General features: G+C 47.4%; 1 protein-coding gene across 1 annotated transcript; it reads left to right on the top strand.

Moving 5' to 3' along the window:
• The first annotated feature begins 6,154 nt into the window (after positions 1 to 6,154).
• Positions 6,155 to 19,108, top strand: LOC127033856 (myelin protein zero-like protein 2). The gene is made up of 6 exons (XM_050922145.1): positions 6,155 to 6,431; positions 11,164 to 11,330; positions 12,530 to 12,740; positions 13,001 to 13,148; positions 15,535 to 15,627; positions 16,184 to 19,108. Exons 1-5 carry the CDS (start codon positions 6,335 to 6,337, stop codon positions 15,593 to 15,595), a joined length of 684 nt encoding a protein of 227 aa, XP_050778102.1. The 5' UTR covers positions 6,155 to 6,334; the 3' UTR covers positions 15,596 to 15,627; positions 16,184 to 19,108.
• The last annotated feature ends 6,182 nt before the right edge of the window (positions 19,109 to 25,290 follow it).

The following is a 25,290-nucleotide window of genomic DNA, read 5'->3' as shown; positions in this document are numbered from 1 at the left end:
CAGGGAAATGGGATACACATAGATAATCCTGGCAAGTGACCCGCATCCACACTCTGCAGAAGAAGGCGAATACCCCCCACCCCCAAGGTGCTTGTCAATCTGACCCAGGGGAAAATTTCTTCCTGACCCCTGTTATAGGGATCAGTTAGACCCTGAGCATGTGAGCGGGAACCAGCCATCTGAGCACCTGACAGAGGATGCTCAACGCAACCTCAGAGCCCCGGCCCTCCCTGTTCTATATCCTACCTCCAGCCATGGCCACCCTTGATGCATCAGAGGAAGGAGATAAAACTAACAACAATATCCAGAATATAGTGGAGGTGGGGGGAAATCCTTTCCTGACCCTTGCAGGTGGCCAGCTGAAGCCCTGAAGCATGAGCTTTTAGGCACATAAGTCATAAACTGGAAGTAAGCCCCAGGACTCGTGAGTCCCACCCCGACCACCACAAGCAAACCTGTCATACAATCACACTCATAAATTTGTCCATCTCTTTCTTAAAACTAATCCAGTTGTTTCCCACAACAACTCCTATTGGGAGGCAGTCCAGAACCTGACCTCTCTGATGGTAAGAAACCTTATAATTTCCAGCCTACATTTGTTCATGGCCAGTTTATATCCATTTTGTTTCTGTACCAGTGCTGTCCTTTAGCTTAAATAGCTCTCAGTCTCTCTGGTATTCACCTCCCTAATGTATTTATAGAGAGCAATCACATCCTCTCTGAGCCTTTTTTCTAGGCCAAACAAGCCGAGCTCTTCCAGGCTCCTCTCATAAGACAGGCCCTCTCCATTCCCCTCATCATCCTTGTAGCTCTTCTTCACACCGGTTCTAGTTTAAATTCTTCTTTCTTGAGCATGGGTGATCAGCACTGTGTGCAGGACTCCAGGTGAGGTCTCACCAGTCCTTGTGCAATGGTATGAATACTTTTCTAGCTCTGCTGGAAGTGCCTCACCTGATACAGCCTCGCATCACATTTGCCTTTTTCAAAGACGCCTCACACTGGTGGCTCATAGCCATCCTGGCATTGACCTTGTGATGGGGTGTGTACCGCGCTCAGGCCCTGAAGCCCTGAATTGGCCTGAGAGGCCAATTAATGTACCTGGTTGGAGACAGCAGTTAACTGATGGTGAAGTCCAGCTGAGGAGGGGCTGGGTCATAGTCATTATATAGCTAGGAAGTTTGCAGTAGGAAGGAGCTGTATGATGAGGCTGCTGCATCCATAATCAGCCAAAGACAAAGACAGGGGTTGCAGTCACTCTATGGGGAACAGAAGAGGTGGAAGCAGCCTAGGGAGGTACCAAGGAGTCAGGAGGAGACTTTAACTGCCAGCTATAGGGTCCCTGGGATGGACCCCAGTGTAGAGGGAGGGTGTGAGCTCCCCTGCCAGCCTCTGAGGCATGTGGGGTGAAACCCAGGGTGGTAAGAGGTGTGAGACCCATGAGACAGAGACAGGACTTGCTGTAAGGTTATTGGACTAGAGCTTGTTTGGCCTCTTTGTTAGACTGAAGTGTGATCTACAAAGGGCCAAGTTGTGGGAAGAGAGGCCACGGCAATGATGGAGAGACGGTCAGCAGGGGGTGCCATACAGTGAGGCAGCTGCTATGCCCCTCCTGGCCCCAAGGAGACTCTCTGGCGGTGAGCGAGCCCCTTTACGCGTGCACCCCTCCACTGTCACTTCCCGCTGACGAGCCCCCAGCAATTCTTACAATCACGCCTCAAGTGCCTGACCTTGTGCTTTGTACTATTGAATTGCATCCCATTTCTGCCCTCCAGACTCCCCACTACAATATGCTCATCCTCCTCTGATCCTCCCACCGTGGTATGGTCAGCAAACTTTGTTAGCACGTGCCCACTTCTTGTGCTGAGGCCATGAACGCAAATATTGAATCAGCTGGGTCCCGACACCGTTCCTTGAGGAACTGCCCCAGTAACCCTCTCCAGTCTGATCATTCACCTTTCAGCACAACCCACTGTCCTTGTCCCTTTACGGTTCTTGTACTGATGGTCTCTGACAGACGGGGTGGGCTAGGGGTGTGTGAGTGTCAGTTGACGGGGTCAAAGGCTGGCAGCGAAAGGACACGCTACTGTCAGTCATTAGGCCCAGATTGTCAAAGGTCACTGATTCTGGGAGCCCAGCTTGAGACCTCCTTGGGCTTGGCTGTCAGAGGTGCTGTGCACCCACAGCTCCCATTAATCTCAGCTGGAGCTGTGGGTGCTCAGCACCTGACAGGTGGCACCCCAGACCAGTGTCTGCTTTGGAACTGGAAAAAGCTATATGGATGCTATTTATTAAGGGATAATGAGCCCTGTTGGACTCTGGGGCGGGAAGCAACTCACAATAGAATGAGGAAGAGAACCCCAGAGTCCTGCTTTACAATTCCCTGCTTTCATCACAAGACCCTGCTCCCATTTGAAAATTATTCATGTGGCTGATCCCATGTGGAGTTCCTCGGTCCTGCGCTTGCTAAGTGAGCAAAGAGACACACTCTAGCACTGGAAATGTATGGCTGAGTCCCACCTGCCTCTCAGGAAATACAGGAAGAGCAGGGCCTTGACTTTCATGGTCTGCAGAAAAGGTTAATTAATGTTGGGGCTTTTGTGCTTCTCCCACAAAGTGTGAATGAAACACTTAAGGGCTGGCCAACGAGGGATTCTGCCCAGGAACAGAAGCTGAGAGGGGGTGAGGAGTGGGTTAATCATCTGCCATTGTCCAGCCTTCTCTGAAGGCTCTTCGTTGGGTTTGAAATTCAGTCTCTTAACTAGTCATTGTCTCATAATCTGCCTTGCACTCTTTATCTGTGGGACATGCCCTGCCTGCTGGAGACCTGCCTGGACACAGTGCCAGGATTTCCCTACTCTGTTTTAAAGGGCCTTTAATGTCTCAGTCAAAGGCAGTGGAGTCCAGTTGCTTTAAGGAGCAGGGAACCAGGAATGAGGATTCCTGGGCTCTGTTCCCAGCCATGGGAGGGCAGCAGCGCTGACTTTTTTGAGCAGGAGCTGATGGGTTATCTGCATGGACATTAAAGATTCCACTGGGCAGTATTCATAAGAAGAGAAGGCGTCTTGCACCAGGATCCTAGGTCAAAACATCTCATCCTTCCCACTGCGGTGTTCCTAGCTGCTTCACCACACCCCAGAGGTGGCTGCATTTCTGTGGTGCTGTCTTTATAGGGTTTGTAAAGTGCTTGGATGTAAGGTGCTATAGAAATATGACCCACCACTCATAATCAAGGCGCTAGTATGTTTTTCTTTTTCTAGAAAGAAAAAGCTAGAAAAAGCTAAATTTCCAGGGACATGGTGCAAAAGCATCAATTCCCAAAGGGAGCGTGGCCTCTAAGAGACATTGTCACGGATTGTCTTATGCTGTCCACACCGTGGTTCTGTTCCTGCCCTGCCCAGTGCTCCTCCCTGCCTATGTGAACCCAAACATCTACACTGAACCACTACCCTGGGATCCCCATGGGTCAGCACCCTCCAAAACGGGAAGCCAGAGTGTCTGTGGAATAGGAGCGGACTAGCTGCCTCTGCCTGGCAAAAGTGAAGGGTTAAACTGCTGCAAGTTCAGGCCTGAGTTCAAGCCACATTCCTCTGCACAGTAATTCTAGACCAACCTGTAGAGGTATCGGGAGCCTAGGTGCTGGGGGTTCTGCAGAACAAACATGAATGATAATGACTGACCCCGTCTGGCACGTCCTATCCTATGAGGTGTCCTGCAGTAATCAGCTAATCCACTAGGCTGGTGGCTCCAGGTTGGGGCAGGGCAGCAGGTGTGTTCAGTTTCCCCTGCTGCTGCCTAGCTGTGAATTGATGACTTGGGTCTGCAAGAACAAACTTGCATGCACATGGGTAAAGCTGGGCCTCTTCCTATGCCCTGGCACACACTTCCTCACACCAGGGAGGGCTATGCAACATCTATCAAATTTCCTCCTCTGGCACAACACTCTGGGCACACCTGTGAGGCCCTGCATGGGAGCTGCTGAGGAGAGCCATACATGTACCTGAGACAGACACAGATCTGGAAGGGCTCCTTGGGACTGCACCTCAAACAGCAGGTGGGGGCACAGCCTGCCCTCTCTGACCCAGTAGTGAGCAGAGCATGTTTAGGATCATAAATAACCCTTGGCACTAATATAGCATCTTTCCTCCAGGGATCTCCAAGCATTTCACAAATAGTAATCAACTCCCACAATCCCCAGAGGCAAGTCAACATGATCTCCCATTGTAGAGGGGAAATTCAGGCAAAGAGGAGGGGAGTGGCTTCCCAAGGGCATACCCTGAGCTGCAGTGCAGGAAATAGGACCCAGGAGTTTTAGTGCTTGGCCCCTTGCTCTAAGCAGTAGATGTACTCTCCATAGTGCATTGGAGCTAGGGAAAGGGTTTCCCTGTTGCCGGTTGTCATCTTTCCTGCCCTGTTTCTGCTCATGCTCATTTTCATTTCACCTTCTCCAAGGCCTTGCAGAAACTTTCCCCCAGCTTTGCAGCTCATTATAAAATCACTACTCTGTATTTCACTTGAGTTCTCTTGAAAATTACTCCCTTTCCACTTCCTATGGCAAACAGGAGCCAAGTCATTTTCATGGACCCTTTGCCTTCCAGCTTGCTTCTGCCCAAAACACTCCTGTGCGCTCTGTTGCAGGACATAACTCGTAACTGTTGTGTGTGTGATGCACCTATTCAGCCACACACCACCTTCAGCACATTTTCTGACAGTGACCTAAACTGAGTGTTTGCACTGCAGCAAGGATGGTGGCAGGAAACAAATGTCCCATCATGCAAACAAACGAAAAACCACCAATAAATGTGGTTTGTAGAAGTGAGAGAAATGGAGAGAATATTCTCAGAATAGCAACTGAGGGAAAGTCTGGTGACATTCTGTGCAGAGTGGACTGGACAGGGGGTCTTTGAACTAGAAATGTACTGTGCTTCAGGACTGAGGACCTCTAGACCAGCTATGCTGTTGGTCTGCAGAGAGCAGGCTGGGCACATGATGCTGGGATTCTCCCTTTGTTTCCAGATGTTCAGTTTCATAAAAGGTTTAGTCATTTCCAGCAAGGATGCTTGGGGATGGTGATGGGGAGGTGTCCCCAAGAGAACCTCTTGATGCGGTGGCTCCTACTATGGAAAAATCTGAGAGCCCCTGCTCCATCCCTCTCATTATCAACCTGCCTAGTCTCCTGTCTCTTGCCTCTAGTTCTGTCCTTTCAGGGAATGAGTACGTTATGGCACAGGCACCAGGTGGGCAAGGTTTCCCTCATGCTGCCTCTGGCAATGTGCCAGAGCACTGAGCTAAAGGGGCTCCCCCTTGGAGCAAGAGGGGAGTTTGGTCTCATGGTCCATTCAGTCCTGTGCCTGTCAGCAAGTCAGTGCCAGTCGTGACTGAGATTTTCTTCTGCCGTATGGAGGATTGGGCACTGGGAACTGGACTGAGACATCCAATTGACTTCTCGCAGGCTGTAGAACATCAAACAGTAACAACATCTGGTCCCAACTGCTGTGAGTTGGAAAGTGATTTACATTCCTCTAATACTGACAAGGAGAGAATTAGTGTTTGTGTCGGTCACGCTTCTTTGAGATGTTGCTAGGAAAAAAATCTCTTCCTGTTACCTTGTGGTGTTTGTTGAGTGCCAGGGAAGGATGCCAGAGCCCTGTCCATGCAAGCCCTGGGCTGGGGTGGTTTGGAAAACGGTGTAATCTCTGGTTTAATGAGAACACTTTTGGCTAAGGAGCTCAAAGCCCTTTACAGACATTAATGAACTCAGCTTCCCAGCCCCTAGTACAAAAGTTTGAGAACCAGAGGCCTAGCGGGATGGGTACACATAGACCCATTTTGTAGAGGGACCCAATCCCTCTGAGCAAAAGGAACAGTGGCAGGTCTTGTGGGGCTCTGTATTGCTGCCATGGAGACTGCACCCTGTATATTGACTCTGCTTTGCCAGGGACACGCTCTCCTGCTCTATGCTGTATGTAAATATCCCGGGCCAGACTTTCTTCTAGGAGCAATCTGCCTAAAAAAACAAAATAAACAAAACAACAACCAAAAAAAAAAATAGAGGGCTGGTTTCCAGTGGGAGGAGGAGGGAAGCTGGGCGGAGTGATGATTGCTACACAGAGGGGAAAGGAAAATCCGCCTGGTTTGTGCACAGAGGTGTGGTGGCTCCACTTTTAGTTCCCAGGCTGGGTCCACTCTGAGAGTGACTCAGGCAGGAGCAGCACCCCGTGTTGAGAGCCTGCCCTGGCAGGGAGGGAAGGGCAGGACAAGGAGTTCTCGCTAGTGGCGTGTCTGGCTGTAGGACTCCTGGGAGCTCCCTTCTCCCCCGGTTTGGAGAAGTTCTCTTATGTCCCTGCTCAGTCTCTGGACTATGGACTTGCCTCCCCCTGTGCATGGCCCCAGCTGGATGGGGGCTGTGCTCTTCCTTGGAGGACAGCTCCTAGGTAAGGAATTATGCGGGCATTTTCCCCCTTGGCCTCAGCTGCCTCCTTTGCTTTACCTTCCTGTTGTTCCGGTTCCCTCCCTCCTAAAGCCAGTGCCTGTAGAATTCTGGCATTTCTTTCCGGGGCTGAGTGTCTTTTGGGGCTGATTTTGCTGAGAGCTACATGGAGTGACTGTGCATATGGACACAGGTCCTGGACAAACAGATTCAGGTGTGTTCCAGCTAGAGACGGAGGCCTGAGCATTCTGAGATTGGGTTACATGCTCTTTCCTCTCCTCTGGCCTCTCAGTCCCTGCTCCAGCCAGGAGAGAGGACTTTACTCTTTGAATTGGCCTGCTTTCACCACTTTTGTTAAAAAGAGGATTAAAGAGGCAGGTCAGGTTTCAGATCCACTGCAGCAATGTAAATCTGGAATACATACCCTGACTTCAGTGGAATTTTACAGGGTTTACATTCGCATAAGAGATCCAGAATTTGGTCCATAGACCCCATGTGGTCTTACATTGCTTCTGTCACTTCACTTCCAGCATGCGTGCATGCACACAGGCTTTTCTGTGATCTGTTGTGAAAAACATTTACACTTACAGACAAAGTTTGTACTAAGGTGTTTTTTCAAAATGGTGGTTTTCACTTTGATGTGAAAGCTGATCTTTGCCAAAAAGAGATTTTCAAATGCAAAACCATGAACAAATATTTGAGGTGTTCCTTCTTTTGAATGAGGTCCTGATTTCAAGAAGATGAACATCGCTGTGAAATGGCATGGGATTTTTTAGGCAATTGAGTGAGGAGGATGCCAAGAGCACAGATTCCAGGGTTTTGAATTACATGCTTGATATTTCAGAGCCTCACTAGATACTGCCGAATATGGTAGCATAGAGGGTAACAGGAAATAAGCCCATAAGGCAAGGTGAGTCTGGGTGATCAGCTGCAGGTAAAGGCAGTTGCTGTGTGAAGCCCGCCGTGTTGTACTGTATGGGTATTCCGGATGAGTAACACCTCTTTCCCTCAGCTCTAGTCTCGCCCATCTCCCATCTCTGGGCATTTTCCCATGCTGCCCACTTTGGGGGGAGGAGTCTCTATTCCTCCTCACAAGCCACTGTCTGCCCTCACTCAAACCCTCTTCTTCCAAGGTGCCCATAACAAGAGTGTATAATTGTTACATAAAGATGTAAAGCAAACTCACCCCCCATCCCCCTACCCTGGACTTCTGGTTTCCCCAGCATGTCACAGCATTGCCAACCACATGCATGTCAGGCCTCGGGGAGAACCATGAGATGTAAAGATCAGAAGTTTGGGGTGCTTTTACCTGCCTTCTGGTGCTGAGGCAGAAGGGATCGTGTTTGTCAGGCTTCTCTGTGAAACCACAAGGGCTGGAAACTTTTTTTGTCAATGAAAGCCGAGATTTTCAGGTAATAACCTGATTCCAACAGTTGGGCCTTTTCCAGAAAACAAAACAAAATGTATAATGAGCCTTGAAATAACATTTCCAGAGTTGGCAGCACCGTGTCCTGCCTGCTCAGGATCTGTCCTTTGTGTTCTCTGGGGCAGGGACTGACTTTCTTTGTACCCTGTGCAGGGCAGAGCATAGTGTTGGCACTACATGAATTAAGATGGGAGTAACAATGTCCCCACAGTTCTCTCACATTTCCCCCTGTGCTGTGTGCCCAAGTGATGGGATACATTGGAGGCGAGGGGGTTGATGTCAGCCTTAACTCGGAGTTTCCTGATTGGTTTTATTGGTGTCACCGTGCTGTCAGGGAGGTGTATTTATGAAAGGGGTCTATTACAGGAGTGGGTGGGCGAGATTCACGGCCTGCAATATGCAGGAGGTGTTTGAGTGACCAGTCACGAAAGTCCTCTCTCCATGGGCCAAAAATGGTGGTTTTTTGCTTTTTCAGTTCAGCTAAACCTATTGCGCTAACTCAAGTGAAATCTCCCTTAACACCTCTATTGACATAGCTTAACCCTTTTAGCTTGATTCTAGCAACTAGCTTGATTAGATTCTGATATCACACTGGCGTAAATTAGAAGTAATGTCACTTGGGCCTGGTCTACGCTTAAAGGTTAGGTCAGCATAGCTCCAGTGCTCCAGGCTACAGAAAAATTCACATCTCTGAGCACTGTGCAATACAGACCTAACCCTGCTGTAGATGTGGCTAGGTCATGAATGGGGTGGAGAAAGTGAATAGGAAAGTGTTCTTTACCCCTTCACATAACACAAGAACATGCGGTCATGCTATGAAATGAATAGGCAGCAGGCTGAAAACAAACATAAGGAAGTACTAATTCACACAATGCGCAGTCAACCTGTGGAACTCCTTGCTGTGGGATGTTGTGAAGGCCAAAAATATAACTGAGTTCAAAGAAGAATTACATAATATCAATGAGGATCATTTTATCGATGGCTACTAGCCAAGATGGTCAGGGTCACGGTCCCACACTCCAGGTGTCCCTAAGCCTCTGAGTGCTAAAAGCTGAGACTGAACAACAGGGATTGGATCACTTAATAATTGCTCTGTTCTGTTCATTCCCTTTGAAGCATCTGACACTGGCCACTGTTGGAAGACCAGATAGTAGGTTAAATGGACCATTGGTTGGATCCAATATGGCCTTTCTTATGTTCTTAGGTAAGCAGAAGAATTCTTCTGTTGACTTAGCTACCGCTGCCTGGAGAGGTGGATATCCTAGAATGATGGAAAACCCTCCTGTCATTGTAGGAGGTGCCTCCTACAATGTCGCTGCAGTGCTGTAGCTGTGGGGCGGTAGTTCATGTAGTGTAGACATAGTGAGGCTGTGTCTACACCACAAACATTACAGTGGCACAGCTGCTGTAGTGCGGACAGTTGCTACAGCAACGGAAGAGGTTTTCTGTCACTATACTGACACCATCCCCTTGAGATGCAGTAGCAAGGTCAATGGAAGAATTCTTCTGTAGACCTTCTTTTAAAATGTCTGTCATGGAATTGCAGTGCTGTATATTGCTGCTCTGCAAACAGATGCTATGCACACACAGAAGTCTCTCTGACTTTAGGCACTGCTGGGCAAGCACTGTTGTCTATAAATGTGGAAAAAGGGACCATTTCCAGTGCTCTCAACTACAGCAGCCCATGCTTCTTCAGTACAAAGCACTCGGGGCCCAAAGCCATGTCTGGATCAAGCTCTCCTGCATTCCCGTAGAGAAGTGCCGCTAAGCCCTACCCAAGGACAGAGGGAACACGTCCACCCTGAAGTCATCCTTGTGCAGTGTTTGTGTATCAGCTGATTAAGTCTGTGAAACACTTTGGGATCCTTCAGGTTCCATACATGCAAGATCATTGTCAATTAAATCTATCCCTTGCGATTCTTGGTGTAATTTATTAGCAGGAGCTAATAGGGCAGGCACTAGCCCAGACTGAGTGGATAAGGCTTCTGGTTTTTGGTTTTAACTGATAAACTTTGATGAAAGACCCCTGACACACACAGAATGAATTTGGTGTTTATTCACAAACATGGAAACACACTGGAAATGGTTACCTGTATCTAGGGGTGGTTACTTGTATCTACTTGTATTACTTGTTACTTGTATTAATGGGCAGCAGGTTTAAAACAAATAAAAGGAAGTTCTTCTTCATGTAGCGCACAGTCAACCTGTGGAACTCCTTGGCTGAGGAGATTGTGAAGGCTGGCACTGTAATAGGGTTTAAAAGAGAACTAGATAAATTAATGGAGGTTAAGTCCATTAATGGCTATTAGCCAGGATGGGTAAGGAATGGTCCCTAGCCTCTCTTTGTCAGATGGTGGAGCTGGATGGCAGGAGAGAGATCACTTGATCATTACCTGTTAGGTTCACTTCCTCTGGGACGCCTGGCATTGGTCACAGTTGGTACACAGGATACTGGGCAGGATCAGGGCCGGTACTACCACTAAGGCGAACTAGGCGGTTGCCTAGGGTGCCAAGATTTGGGGCTGCCACAAAGTGGTGCCCCCAATTTTTTTTACAGCGGTTCCTCCCCTAGCCTGTGGTCGCTGCTCCACTTTTCCTGCCTCCCAGGCTTGCAGCACCAATCAGCTGTTTGGTACCGCAAGCCTGGGAGGAGAATTAGAGCGGGGCAGCATGCTCGGGGAGGATGCGGAGCAGAGGTGAGCTGGGGTAGGGAGGTGCTTCACGGCTCCCGGGGGAGAGGAAGCCTCAGGGCAGGGGGGGAGCTGCCGCGGCGGTGGGGGTGCCTCAGGGTGGAAGGGGAAGGGGGGAGCTGCTGCAGGGCTGGAGGAGGTGGGGGGGACGCAAGGCAGAAGTTTCGCCTGGGGAGCGAAACGTCCTTGCACTGGCCCTGAGCAGGGTGGCCCTTTGGTCTGACCCAGTACAGCCGTTCTTATGTGAGGGCTCGTCTACACAGTAGGGTAGTGCACTCTACACAGGTGTGCTTTCTAAAGAACATTAATGTGTTGCACATCATTAGATCCTGCCAGGGCACACTAAAGGTTTCCTAGTGTGCTTTAATGTAGTGCTGTTTAACTGTATTAAATTAAAGTGCACTAGGGAACATTACAAAGATTACTCGTTATAGTATATACACACTAAGAGAGCCCTGAAACCCCTCCCCCCCAATTTTTGGACATCTACATAAAACTCAAATTGCTAAAAATACCTCCCCCCCATGACAAAAGCCCTGAGTGTGGACCAGAAAGAGTGAGGCGCTATCTTCTAGACTGTAGCTGCTTTTTTAAATGTCCATCCCCTGTTTTCCCTGCAGCACTCTGGCCTGTGGCAGCTGTGGACGTTCACACTTCCAGGGAAGTGGAGGCTCTGAATGGGACCAATGTGCGCTTAAAATGCACCTTTTCCAGCTCCAGCCCTGTTAGCCAGAGAGTGACGGTGACCTGGAACTTCCAGCCCCAGGGAACGAACTCTCCTGAGTCTGTAAGTGGGACCTTTATGCTCCAGTTGAGCGATAAGGTATTGCTCAAACAAGCCTCTCCCCATGCATAGAATTTGCTGCAATGGGAGTGTAACTAACAATAGAGGGTGTGAGTGTGGGTGGGGACTACAGATTAGCAGAGGCATGTGGGGTAGGTGACTGTGACTAACCCCCTCTGCGGTGAATTTTGGTTTCAGGTCCTATCTTTGCTGGCCATCTAACCTGGCTGGAGGAACCATTTTTAGGTCCTTCCGGCGTGTATGGTTAAACGCCGGGGGCCAAGTGCAGCTGCACCTGCTCACATCGCAGCCTGATTTGGTCCTGTGTCCCTGCCAAAGTCACAGGTCTGGCTTGTGACTTTGCCTGGCCCACAGTGGGAGGGGAAGTACATCAGGAAGGGCCATGGTTCAATGCACGTAACACAGCTTCAGCACTGGTGTCAGGAGAGGGCCAGCCTGAACCTGGTGTGCCCCAGGAGGGATCCCCCCCCCAGGGGTCAGATGGTCTCTGAGCTCTGCTGGGAGCGACTGACGCAGCACAGCTCCTGCCTGCCTGAGCCACACACCTTCTCCAGCCTGTGCTACCTTGGGGCCTTGCTGGCTCCCTACAGGCCCCTGGTGGATGTGAAGTTGCATCTGCTTTCAGAGGTGAGAAAATGGGGTCAGGGTGCAGGGCATCTGCAGCCACGGTGAAGGAGATATCAACAGGGGAGGGAGAATTTAAGGGGGACGTGTCCCCTCAGTCCCATCCCACCATCAGGGCTGGTTCAAGAGTTTTTGCCTCCCCAACCTTCCCCCTGCCCCCCTCCCCCAAAAAGCCGTGATCTGTGGGTACTCTGCCACCACCGCTTCAGTCTTCGGCGGCGGGTTCTTCACTCCAAGAGGGAGTGAGGGACTTGCCGCTGAAGATCCAGACGAGTCGCTCCTTCCCCATGGCTGCCCCAAGCACCTGCTTGCTGGGCTGGTGCCTGGAGCTGGCCCTGCCCACCATGCTTGTCTAGGCTCCTTTGCGTGGCTGCTTTCCATCCATGCTGCCTCTCTTGCTCCTCAGCCTGAGATGGAGACACCGGGATCCCTGTCCTGCTTTGAGCACTTGCAGAATGGGCTTGAGCACAATTCCAGACAGGCAGGTTCCTCCTCCACAGGGCAGGCGCCGCCTCACGCTGCACAGTAACGATGAAGCTTCCTCTATGACCCTCTAGGTGCTCTACTACCATGACGAACCCTATCCCCCAACCAGTGGGCGGTTTAAAGAGCGAGTTACTTGGGATGGGAACATTGACCGGAATGATGCTTCCATCGTCGTCTGGAACTTGAATCCCACTGACAATGGGACGTTCACTTGCCAGGTGAAGAACCCGCCAGATGTTGATGGCACGATTGGCGAAATCCAGCTCCGTGTTGTGCAGCAAGGTACGTGGCCTGGGGCACTGTCGTGGTCAATATGAAGATAGCTGTACAGGGAACTGCACAAGTGGATGATCTCCCCCCATGTATGGGGGAATGCACGAAGGGAAAGGGATTACCAGGGAGAGGTACCAGGAAAGTAAATTAATGCGATAAGGGATGTGGGTGAGGAAGGACTGAACTCGGGAGTTCCCGACTCCCAGCCCTCTGTTAAGTCCCCTCCCAACCAAACCCCCCTCTCTTTCACCTGTTTCTCTTCTGTGCAGTGCATTTCTCGGAAATCCACATCCTGGCTCTGGTCATAGGGTCTGCCTGTGCTCTGATGATCATTGTGGTGATAATGGTAGTTGTCTGGCGACACTATCAGAACAGACGAGGGCAAGAGAAGAGCACTGAGATGGTGGAGACAGAACTGTAAGGACAGGGGCTTCTGGGAAACTTCAAAGTATCTTCATAGGGGTCTGGCCGGTGCCTAGCATGGGGCAGCCAAGAGTCTCTAGTGCAAAACCTACCATCAGCCGGCAATAATGGACCCCTTTGTTGGTAGTCACACCAGGGAGCTCACAGAGTAAATGAGCTCCTCTTACCCCTGGAGGGGGTCCATCAAGTCAGGATAGAAGCCAGCTGTGGAGGTTTCTGTGTGGGGGAAGCTTGCTCTGTGTGTTCTAAGGATAAGCACAGCGCCATTGAGTAGTGGCTGATGCAGAGGATATGTCCTGTGTGATTAGGAGAAACACTAGCTTCTATTTGCTAAACCAAGGGGTACATCAAATACTCATTACTTTCTGATCAAGTGTAACTACAGCTCTGAATGAATTTAACTAGCTTGTTTGCTAGAAGGGAGCAGGAAAGCTTTACAGCGACTTAGAACTAGGGGCGACTCTAGACATTTCACCGCCCCAAGCAGGGCGGCATGCCGCGGGGGGTGCTCTGCCGTCACCAGGAGGGCGGCAGGTGGCTTCAGTGGACCTCCTGCAGGCGTGCCTGCGGAGGGTCCGCTGGTCCCGCAGCTTCGGTGGTCCAGCCTGCGAGAGGTCCACCGGAGCCGCCTGCCACCCTCCCGGCAACCGGCAGAGCACCCCCCGCGGCATGCCGCCTCCAAGCACGTGCTTGGTGTGCTGGGGCCTGGAGCCGCCCCTGCTTAGAACAGAACAGCTACAGGTTGGTAGGAAGGGTCAGTTTCAGAATGCTGTGAAAATGAGCTGGTGGCCACAGCATTTGCTTGTCTCATGGCTATCAAGATATTCTGTAGTTAAAGGTTTCAGGGCTTGGCTACACTCGAAACTCCAAAGCGCTGCCACGGGAGCACTCCTGCGGCAGCACTTTGAAGTGCGATTGTGGTCACAGCACCAGCGCTGGGAGAGAGCTCTCCCTGCGCTGCAGGTACTCCACCTCCCCGAGGGGATTAGCTTACAGCTCTGGGGCACTGTTTACACTGGTGCTTTACAGCGCTGTAACTTGCTGCACACAGGGGTGTGTTTTTTTCACACCCCTGAGGGAGAAAATTGCAGCGCTGTAAAGCACCAGTGTAGCCAAGGCCTCAGAGTGGGAGGCGTGTTCATCTGTATCAGCAAAAACAATGAGGAGTCCTTTTCATGTGCTATAATATGTATTCTGCTTACTGTATTTTTCACTCCATGCATCTGAAGAAGTGGGTTTTAGCCCATGAAAGCTTATGCCCAAATACATTTGTTAATCTCTAAGGTGCCACAAGTATTCCTCATTGTTTCTGTAGTTAAAGGCATTGCAGCTGGGTGATGTGTTTGGGGTTTAGTGAGCAGTTTGCAGGAGGACCAGAGTGAAGGCTGAATGCAGAACAGACAATGTTACGGGTAGTGGCATTAAAAGACTTTATCACAATGGAGCCATTGTCCAAAAGGTTTAGATGGTGAAAGTGGGGCAGTGATTGGGACCATGTCTAACCAGTTGTGACTGAGCTACTGTGCAATTTACAGGAACATACAGCTATGCTGTAGCCTAAACACATGTAACCAACTAATGTAATGAACTTGCTATGCAAATAAAGGAGCCTACAGGAAACCATGTCTTCTAGTATATAGAGTTAATGTACCCTGTGCACTCCCCGGCTGGCTAGCCAGCTGGGGCACCTGGGCAGATGTGTTAGGAACAAATTTGGGGCACCAGTGGAGATTAGTGTTGTTTTGTATCTCCAGGAGTTGTTGACTGCATCCCCGCTATTCACCTCCATCCCTCTGGGTGGGTCATGTAGTGCTACGACTGGTATTTTCTTTTCCAGCCAAACACAAGCTGGTGTTTAGCAGAGTGCAAATGGGTCAAAGATACATCAAGAGGGCTGCTGTGCTGACAGTGGGACTGAGGGATGAGTGTCACCTATGCAGGGATACCTCTGGGAAAGGGGTCACATCCAATTAAAATCCAAATGATAGATTTTCCCTTCTGCCCTAGTGCAGACCCCAGGAGCTGTCTGTGGACCTTCCACTTAACAGGCTTATTGGCAGGGAGTCTAGTTTTCAGTGATAAAAACCCCGGAATTCTCCTATTTAAAAAAAATATAAAAATCCATATTTTTCTGTGCTTAAAATGAAATGCCCTGGGCAGTGGGGCTCCTGCTGTCACTTCACTAAAATTTAATTAATAGTTTTTATTTTTTTCAAATGCAAAAACTAAAGATTGTTTTAAAAACAAACAAATCAACCAACCAAACTTCATGTTTTTCCAAGGCAAATGTATTTCTAGAATCTCTTCTTATTACCTCCTTGTGATTCAGAACCCAGGGCAGCTGGGCAGGGGGTCTGATGGCTGCTTTTGGCTTTTCTAGAACAGAAAAGGAGAAGCTGAAGAGTACAGAAGAGAAGGTAGCTGTCCCGTTAGAAGATTAAGGCTCTCTGACTAAAGAGTACATACAGTGCAGGTAGGTGCTTTCCAACAGCTTTCTGACCCGCTGCAGGTTTTGAAGAGGGTTTTTTTATGTGGCTGTTCCATGACCTGTGTGAAATGAGTGGGTAAGTCTCAGGTAAGTTCCTAGCAGACAGGTCATGGTATCCACATTATAAAAACTGCTACTGCCGTAGTCACCGTTAGTACTGAATGGCTTCCTCATTGGCAGCCTCAGAGACAGAGCAAGGATTGAATGGGCCATGGAGACAGAACTTCCCTCTCACCTCTACAGGAGGTTTCTCCCGGTCAGGGTTGATGCTCATTGGTAAGGAAGCTTGAACAGTTGCTACCCAGTATGTAGCTGTTTTGTGGATAAATAAGAGTGCCATTTTCATCTATGCTTTTAGATTCACTTTGCCTTCCTTGTTTTAAGGCCATAACAGGAAGAACATTCCTGCTGCTACTAATAGGCTCTGCTAGTGCATTCATACATCATTTTACCTTCCCACTTCTTGATATTGTCATCTGCCTTCACTATTTTAAGGCCCAAGAATGTTGTAGTAATATGTTGTCTTTTTTCCTTCCCGTAGCTTCTCCCCTGCAGAAGTTTCAGAAGCAGGTGGCTAATCTTGTGATTTCGGATGTTAGAACAAAGCTGAATTACAGATGTCTGATGCTGCAACTGTGGTATCCCTGTTCACCTTAACATTTGTGCCACGGCAAGATGGTGAGATTAAAATAAGTGTGAGATCTTATTTCCTTCCATTGAAACAATGCAGGGGAAATTTGGCCTATCAACAGAGAAGTTGTCTTTGGTCTTCAGTCCAGATGTAGCCATTTGGAGAAATATACGTCGTTTGCAGAATTTCATTTGATTCACTCTGTTGAAGAAACAAAATCCCAAGAGGACTATAAGAAATTCAAAGATTCAGGAACAGATTTTTTCAAAATTCTCGTCTTGGCCTGTGGAAGAACTGTGGAAAAAATGCCTTTAATTTTTTTGAACTGTTTTTTACTGTTTTTCCTCCCTCCCTTATAAAACAACCCCCTCGCCCCCCACCATATTTGTAGAACAGAAAAGGGAGGGGGGAAGAATGATAGCCACTCTGAATGAAAATGGGCAATGGTTAACCCATTCCCATTGCAAACTGTCTGTGCTTGCCACACTCTTATTGGTTCTTGCTTTAATTCTTACCTTTGGTTTGCACTATTTTTTCTCTCTCAGAGAAGCTCTTTAAATCTTTCTAAACAGAAGAATGATGAGACGGTTTGAACACAGGGACAGCTTAATGCGAGAACGGGGTTTTGATCCCGTTGTTACGCAACGTGGAAAGTGTTCCAGGTTTGGACCGTGTGCCATTTCTTTGGCTGGAATTGTGTTTAGAAGCGGATGCATTTTTCAGTTTGACTTCTGTTTGACATTTTAGGTGACTTAGTGTGTCTGAAAGTGACAGACTGAGAAGCCTGCCTATTATCAGCTGCAGTGTGGGCAGATTCTATGGTGGTCTCTGCCCATTCCTATTCTACTGATGCACCAAAATCCTGACTTCCCTTTGCTGATTCAGACCTGCCCCCCGCCCATTTCTATTGCTTCATCTCAGTCGTGACCTTCAGCACCCCCTGTTGTTTCCCAGGACCTAGGCACAGTTTGCAGATGCCCTTCAACTTTGGCTTGCAACGGTCACTTCTGTTCCTGCCTAGAGTTTCTCCTAAATAAACACTACCAGCTGTGCCTAATCACAGTACAGTTTTATTTCATATCAAAGTTCAATGGCTTAGTTCCATTGTATCAAGATTCTGGGAGGTCCAAAGCAGCACTGATACCTCTCAGTGAGGCAAGTAGCTTCCTTTTAGATAAGCAAATTCTGCACAAGGAATTTGTCTCAATGCTAATTACTGCTCCAGGTTACTAGTAGCACACCTTCTTACTAAATATGTGGTGAGCACATCAGATTCAGTGCTGCTGCAAATCTCAATTTAAAATAAAGGACACAAATCAATACCTCAGAGCTCTTTCTGTATTTAATTGGCAATAACTCAAAATATGAGCTTGTTTGTTTAACAAGTATTTTTGTTTTTATGGCCCTGCCTGTGAAATGCTTACTATATTATCTCAGTTCGTTTGTTTTCTTTTCTTATCATGGGTATCATTCATAAATTTGTTTTGTGGACATTCAGAAGCTATGACAGTATAACTACCACAATGTAAGCCTAGGGAAACTGCAAACCAGCCTGTCCTCAACACAGTTGTTCTGGTTTTTGACACAATGGAGTAGGTGCCCCCATATCATGACAATGAGTAATTATTTGGATAAAAGAGGAGTTTAACATACACCCCTAAGTGACTGAATGATAACATTTTGTTGCAGTATAAGTATGCTTGTGTGCAGCACAATGCTGTGGCACTGGACTGTGTATAAGGAGCAGCAACTAATACAGAAATTAATTGCCAACAGCTTCTTCCTGCTGTAGCTGCTGTTCTTCTCTCAGATCTTATACCCTTTCAGGTGCAGACACATATGCCCTCATTGAAAAACTCTAAATTGGAACTGGGATCCACATACAATTACAGCAGGATTCCAAGAAGGAACATTCCAAAGCAGTCCTGCAAAGCTCCCATTGACTTCAATAAAAGAAAGATTGGAGCAGTTGGGGAAGGAGCATATTTGTACAGTGTCCAGTCTCACTTCAAACTAAAAACAAAACATTGGACACAAGACATTAATATAGGTAAACCCAGTTTATCCAAACTCTCCAAATTTCACTTGACCCAAAATTTGTTTCTGTCCTCCAAGGCCCAAAATCATTTAGAGAATCTAGTGCAAGTCACAGCTATGGAATCTGTGCTGTTACTATTTTGAATCTTCAAATGAACTGGCTGCAGATTAAATTGAATTATCAGACACTGCTGTGCTGTGGAAACCCATATCCTATAGTCCAACATACCATCTGTAATCAGCTACCCATTTTAGTAGCAATTTTTAGAGCAGTATTCCTTCATTCTGTGTTTCATAGTTTCTCTACTTCCTCTTCTGCAAACATAATTGTCTAATTCTGCATGTCAATTTCAAGGCCCTGATCCTGCCAGCTGTTCTGCTTGGGCAGACCCCTTCAATAGAGAGGAGACCCATTTACTTCAACAGGTTTCTGGTTGGGTGCAGGAGTCTGCTCACATGGAACAACTTATAGGACCAAGACTCATGGGAAGTATCTAGATGATGTGCATGAGCATTTTTATACTAGTCAAACAGCTGCTTAGTTATAGACAAGTTTGATATTTTAATTTTTTTTGCTGTAAAACTTGTTTCAGCACAGAGAAACTACAGTAAGTAAGGGGCTGTGTCCCATCTGTGCAGACAGATATTCTTTTGTACTGTAACTTATTTTAAATGAGCTTTTCAAGTCATTGTATGTAAATTATCCATTTTTAGCATTAAAGCATGTCCTACTTGCCTGTTGTTTTTTAATTGAAAAACTAGGTTTACTGCACAAGTTCATTATGGCAAGAAAATGATAAATGCCACAATACATAGTGGAGAGACAAGGTGGGTCAGATAAATATATTTTATTGGACCAACTTCTGTTGGTGAGAGAGACAAGAGTCCAATAAAAGATTACCTCACCCACCTTGTCTCTCTAATATCTTGGGACCAATATGCTACAATTACACTACATAGTGCATATGTTTAGTATGAACTTTCCACAATGCCGGAAGAAGGCGTTTTTTTTACAAGACTCTACTATAAATAGACCTTGAACTGAATTATTTTTTTTTGGGAGACTGGACTAGTTAACTGTGCAGAGCACTGACATGCAGGAGTCCCTGGGTTGCTTGCTTGTAGGAGGCAGAAATGCATTAATTTCCTTTGGAAGGGAGCACTTTGCTTTGCTCAGTAATGATCCCTTTCATAAGTGGTGATTGTGATCGGCACCTGGGGCCGCCATACCAGACTGGGCTGTCCTGTATAGTAATTTTCCAGAGCTCAGTTGAAAGTTGATGGCCAAGGGTCTTTGAGCATCTCTCAACTACTTCCTGTGTTTATTTCCATGTGCTGACTTGCACAGTGCCTCCTATATCAGGACCAGCTTCTTATCCACTAAGTAACCTTCCTCAGACCCCTTTGTATAATACGCTTATTTTGCAGGGCCTTCCTGCTGATATCCAGTCCTGCCAGAGTGCGTTTATTAGGTCTTCTTGCAACTGATGGGCTGAAAAAGGCACAAACTAAGACTCTTGGACTGGGTTCTAGAACAAGTCTATAACAAGGTGGTTCTGAAGGAAGAGTGGCTTGAGGCATGAGATTAGAAAGCTACTGATCCACAAATACTTAAATAAATTGAACTCCCAAGGGAAGATGGTGCAGTGTTAGGGCAAACGAGTCTTCAAAATAGTATTGTAAGGCGTAGGCAAATTAAGTGATTATCAACACATGTAGAATCTATCTACCTACCTTGCTTAATTTCAGAATCCAGCTAGTGCTATTTTATTTGATGAGTGGGGAAGGTAGATGCTACAGATACATTTCTCCTTATCTTCCCTCCCTACTCATATGCCCTGCCTCCTAGCAAATCTTTCTCTAGAATCTAGCAGTAAAACTCCAATGTTTGCAAAGACTAGGTTACTTGTGAGGGATACCTGAGCACATTTATTTTGCTGTCTTTGACTGCCATCTCATGGAAGTAACTAAATCCAGAGTCATCTTTAAAGAAATACTGTTTGCCTTTCATCTCACTGTATCCATTTCAATCCAACATTCCTTTCCTGTCCTACCCACCTTACTAGTTGCACTACAAACTGGTTTATCCTAGATGCTTTCTCATTTGAATCATAGCTACACGCTGTCCAGCATATAATAATTTCCTCTGCTGAGGACCCAAACTAATTTAAAACTTTATGTCCCTAGTTTTGAGAACACCAGCTGCACTTCAGAATATATTTCTGCACAGAGAAAGGCACGGTTTATTGTACACGGTTGCCACTTGTTTTGTGCTTGTGAGAGGCTCAAAAATTAGCTTTGGAGGCCTATGAAAACACATCATATTGTGACACTACATTGCCAGATGATGACATTTTGATGCAGTGATGTCATTTAATGAAACCATGCAATGAGGTTTTTGAGACAATGCAGTCAAAGGAAAAGGCAAGTCTACGTGATTGGAGACTCTCTACTGAGAAGAGTAGACAGGCCTGTAACTAGACCGGATCGGGAGAACAGAAGAGTGTGCTGTCTGCCGGGGGCTAAGATACAGGATGTGGACTTGAGCCTGAATACGATCTTAGCGGGAGCGGGAAAAAATCCGTTGATTATCCTTCATGTGGGAACGAACGATACAGCTAGTTACTCGCTGGACTGTATCAAGGAGGACTATTTCAGACTGGGGAAGAGGCTTAAAGACATCGAGGCTCAGGTGATCTTCAGTGGGATTCTGCCGGTTCCTAGAGCGGGGCGACGAAGGAGGGACAAGATTATGGCGATCAACAGATGGCTCAGGGAGTGGTGTTATAAGGAGGGCTTTGGGATGTACGGTCACTGGGACGCATTTACGGATAGACAACTGTTTGCTCAGGATGGACTTCATCTCAGCAAGGAGGGAAATAGGATTCTAGGATGGAGGCTCGCCGACCTCATCAAGAGGGCTTTAAACTAGAAAGTTGGGGGAGATGGTTGGGAAATGTTCGGGAGATCTCCACGCCAGAACATAACCTGGAGAGGGAAGTAAACAAAGTGAGCGGGGATACCCTTGCGGCCCCAAGATTTGATCCAAGGAGGAATAGTGGAGTAGAAACCAGAGTAACGGGTGATGCTGGTGGCAGACAGTTTGTGCACGACGGGGCAAAGAATGTCACTGACGCCAAACGCCGAAAATTAAAAGGTTTGTACACTAATGCGAGGAGCCTAGGTAACAAGATGGAGGAACTGGAGTTACTCGTGCAGGAAGTGAAGCCGGATATTATAGGGATTACCGAAACCTGGTGGAATAGTAGTCATGACTGGAGCACGGGTATTGAAGGCTATGTGCTGTTCAGAAAAGACAGGAAGAAAGGCAAAGGTGGGGGAGTAGCCTTGTACATCAATGATGAAATTAAATGTAGCGAAATAAGATGCGATGGAATGGATAAGACGGAGTCCGTCTGGGCAAAAATCACGCTGGGTAAAAAGCAACTAGAGCTTCCCCTGAGATAGTGCTTGGGGTGTGCTACAGACCGCCGGGATCGGATTGGGATATGGATAGAGACCTCTTTAATGTCTTTAATGAAGTAAACACAAAGGGGAAATGTGTGATTATGGGGGACTTCAACTTCCCGGATATAGACTGGAGGACGAGTACTTGCACAAATAATAGGGGTCAGATTTTTCTGGATGTGATAGCGGATGGATTTCTTCATCAAGTAGTTGAAGCACCTACGAGAGGGGATGCCATTTTAGACTTGGTGTTGGTGAGCAGTGAGGACCTCGTAGAAGAAATGGTGGTAGGGGACAACCTTGGTTCGAGTGATCATGAGCTGATTCAGTTCAAACTAGATGGAAGGATAAACAAATGTAGATCTGCGATTAGGGTTTTTGACTTCTCGAGGGCTAATTTTAAAGAGTTAAGGAAATTAGTTAGGGAAGTGGATTGGACGGAGGAATTAGTGGATTTAAATGTGGAGGAGGCCTGGAATTACTTTAAGTCACAGCTGCGGAGACTGTCGGAAGCCTGCATCCCGAGAAAGGGGAAAAGAACCATGGGCAGGAGTTGCAGGCCAAACTGGATGAGCAAGCAACTCAGAGAGGGGATTAGACAAAAGCAGAAAGCTTACAGGGAGTGGAAGGAAGGCAGGATCAGTAAAGAAAGCTACCTTGCTGAGGTCAGAACATGTAGGGATAAAGTGAGGAAGGCTAAAAGCCGCATTGAACTGGAACTTGCAAAGGGAATCAAAACCAATAGTAAAAGGTTCTACAGCCACATAAACAAGAAGAAAACAAAGAAAGAAGAAGTGGGGCCGCTATACACTGAGGATGGAATGGAGGTTAGGGATAACCTAGGCATGGCCCAACATCTAAACAAGTACTTTGCCTCGGTTTTTAATAAGACTAGTGAGGAACCTTGCGATGATGGAGGGATGATAAACGGGAATGTGGATATGGAAGTGGATATTACTGCAACTGAGGTAGAGGCCGTACTTGAACAGCTCGATGGGTCAAAGTCGGAGGGCCCGGACAATCTCCACCCGAGGATATTAAAGGAACTGGCGCGTGAAATTGCGAGCCCGTTAGCGAGAATTTTTAAGCAATCGATAATCTCGGGTGTTGTGCCGTATGACTGGAGGATTGCTAATGTAGTTCCTATTTTTAAGAAAGGGAAAAAGAGTGATCCGGGTAATTATAGGCCTGTTAGCTTGATGTCTGTAGTATGTAAGGTCTTGGAAAAAATTTTAAGGGAGAAAGTAGTTAAGGACATAGAGGTCAATGGTAATTGGGACGAATTGCAACACGGATTTACTAAAGGTAGATCGTGCCAAACAAATCTGATCTCCTTCTTTGAGAAGGTGACGGATTACTTAGATAAAGGAAATGCGGTAGATATAATTTACCTAGATTTCAGTAAGGCGTTCGACACGGTTCCGCACGGGGAGCTGTTAGTTAAATTGGAAAAGCTGGGAGTGAATATGAAAGTTGTAAGGTGGATAAGGAACTGGTTAAAGGGGAGACTCCAGAGGGTCGTATTGAAAGGTGAACTGTCGGACTGGAAGGAGGTCACCAGTGGAGTCCCTCAAGGATCGGTTTTGGGACCGATCTTATTTAACCTTTTTATTACTGACCTTGGCACAAAGAGCGGGAATGTGCTAATAAAGTTCGCGGATGACACGAAGCTGGGGGGTATTGCTAACACGGAGAAGGACAGGGATACTATTCAAGAAGATCTGAACCATCTTGTAAACTGGAGTAATAGAAATAGGATGAAATACAATAGTGAAAAGTGCAAGGTCATGCATTTAGGAATTAATAATAAGAATTTTGGATATACATTGGGGGCGCATCAGTTGGAAGCGACGGAGGAAGAGAAGGACCTTGGGGTACTGGTTGATAGCAGGATGACTATGAGTCGCCAATGTGATACGGCTGTTAAAAAAGCAAATGCGATTTTGGGATGCATCAGGCGGGGTATTTCCTGCAAGGATAAGGAGGTGTTAGTACCGTTGTATACGGCGTTGGTGAGACCCCATCTGGAATACTGTGTGCAGTTCTGGTGTCCCATGTTCAAGAAGGATGAATTCAAACTGGAACAGGTTCAGAGACGGGCTACGAGGATGATCCGAGGAATGGAAAAACTGCCTTATGAAAGGAGACTCGAAGAGCTTGGCTTGTTTAGCCTGGCCAAAAGAAGGCTGAGGGGGGATATGCTCGCCCTATATAAATATATCAAGGGGGTTAACGTTAGGGAGGGAGAGGAATTATTTAAGTTTAGTACTAATGTAGCCACGAGGACGAATGGGTATAAACTGGATATTAGGAAGTTTAGACTTGAAATTAGACGAAGGTTTCTGACCATTAGGGGAGTGAAGTTCTGGAATAGCCTTCCGAGGGAAGTAGTAGGGGCAAAAGACTTTCCTGGCTTTAAGACAAAGCTTGATAAGTATATGGAGGGGATGTTATGATAGGATCGTTAATTTGGGCAATTGATCTTGAATTACCACCAGACAGGTCTGCTCAATGGTCTGCGGGGAGATGTTGCATGCGATGGGTACTGAGTTGCTGCGGAGAACTCCTTCTTGGGTGCTGGCTGGTGACTCTTGCCCACATGCTCAGGGTTTAGCTGATCGCCATATTTGGGGTCGGGAAGGAATTTTCCTCCAGGGCGGATTGGCAGGTGCCCTGGAGGTTTTTCGCCTTCCCCTGCAGCGTGGGGCACGGGTCGCTTGCTGGTGGTGTCTCTGCAGCTTGAGGTCTTCAAACCATTTTTGAGGATTTCAATAACTCGGTCCTGGGATAGGGGTTGTATAAAATTGGATGGGTGGGGTTCTGTGGCCTGCCTTGTGCAGGAGGTCAGACTAGATGATCAGATTGGTCCCTTCTGACCTATGAGTCTATGAGTCTATGAGTAATGCTCCCACCTCATGATGGTGAGAAAGCATTGGATAAAAGAAAAGTATTACCGCACTAACCTAAGGGTATGTCTACACTACGAAATCAGGTCAATTTTATAGAAGTCGATTTTTAGAAATTGATTTTATACAGTCAATTGCATATGTCCACACTAAGCTCATTAAGCTGTCAGAGTACTGTGGCTAGCATTGACTGTGGGTAGCTATCCCACAGTTCCCGCAGTCTCCACCACCCATTGGAATCCTGGGTTAAGCTCCCAACGCTTGATGGAGCAAAAACATTGTCACGGGTGGTTTTGCGTACATGTTGTCAGTCGCCCCTCCCTCCATGAAAGCAATGGCAGACAATCGTTTTGTGCCTTTTTTCCTGGGTTACCCGTGCGGATGCCATATCACAGCAAGCATGAGCAAGTGCAGAATGGTGGCAGAATGTGCCTTTGGACATTTAAAAACTTGCTGGCACTGTTGGTCAGATCTTGGTGCAACCAACATTCCCATTGTTATTGCTGCTTGCTATGTGCTCCATAATATCTGTGAGAGTAAGGGGGAGACGTTTATGGTGGGGTGGGACGTTGTAGCAAATCACTTGGTGTCCGATTTTGAGCAGCC

The sequence above is a fragment of the Gopherus flavomarginatus genome, chromosome 13 (assembly GCF_025201925.1).
Source record: "Gopherus flavomarginatus isolate rGopFla2 chromosome 13, rGopFla2.mat.asm, whole genome shotgun sequence".
Lineage (NCBI taxonomy): Eukaryota > Metazoa > Chordata > Testudines > Testudinidae > Gopherus > Gopherus flavomarginatus.
This window is presented reverse-complemented; position numbering and strand designations above follow the sequence as displayed.

Coding starts and splice junctions, on each gene's coding strand:
- LOC127033856 (XM_050922145.1), top strand. CDS start 6,335: ATGTCCCTGCTCAGTCTCTGGACTATGGACTTGCCTCCCCCTGTGCAT. Junction 11,331..12,529: donor GAACGAACTCTCCTGAGTCT/GTAAGTGGGACC, acceptor ATGACCCTCTAG/GTGCTCTACTACCATGACGA. Junction 12,741..13,000: donor GCTCCGTGTTGTGCAGCAAG/GTACGTGGCCTG, acceptor TCTTCTGTGCAG/TGCATTTCTCGGAAATCCAC.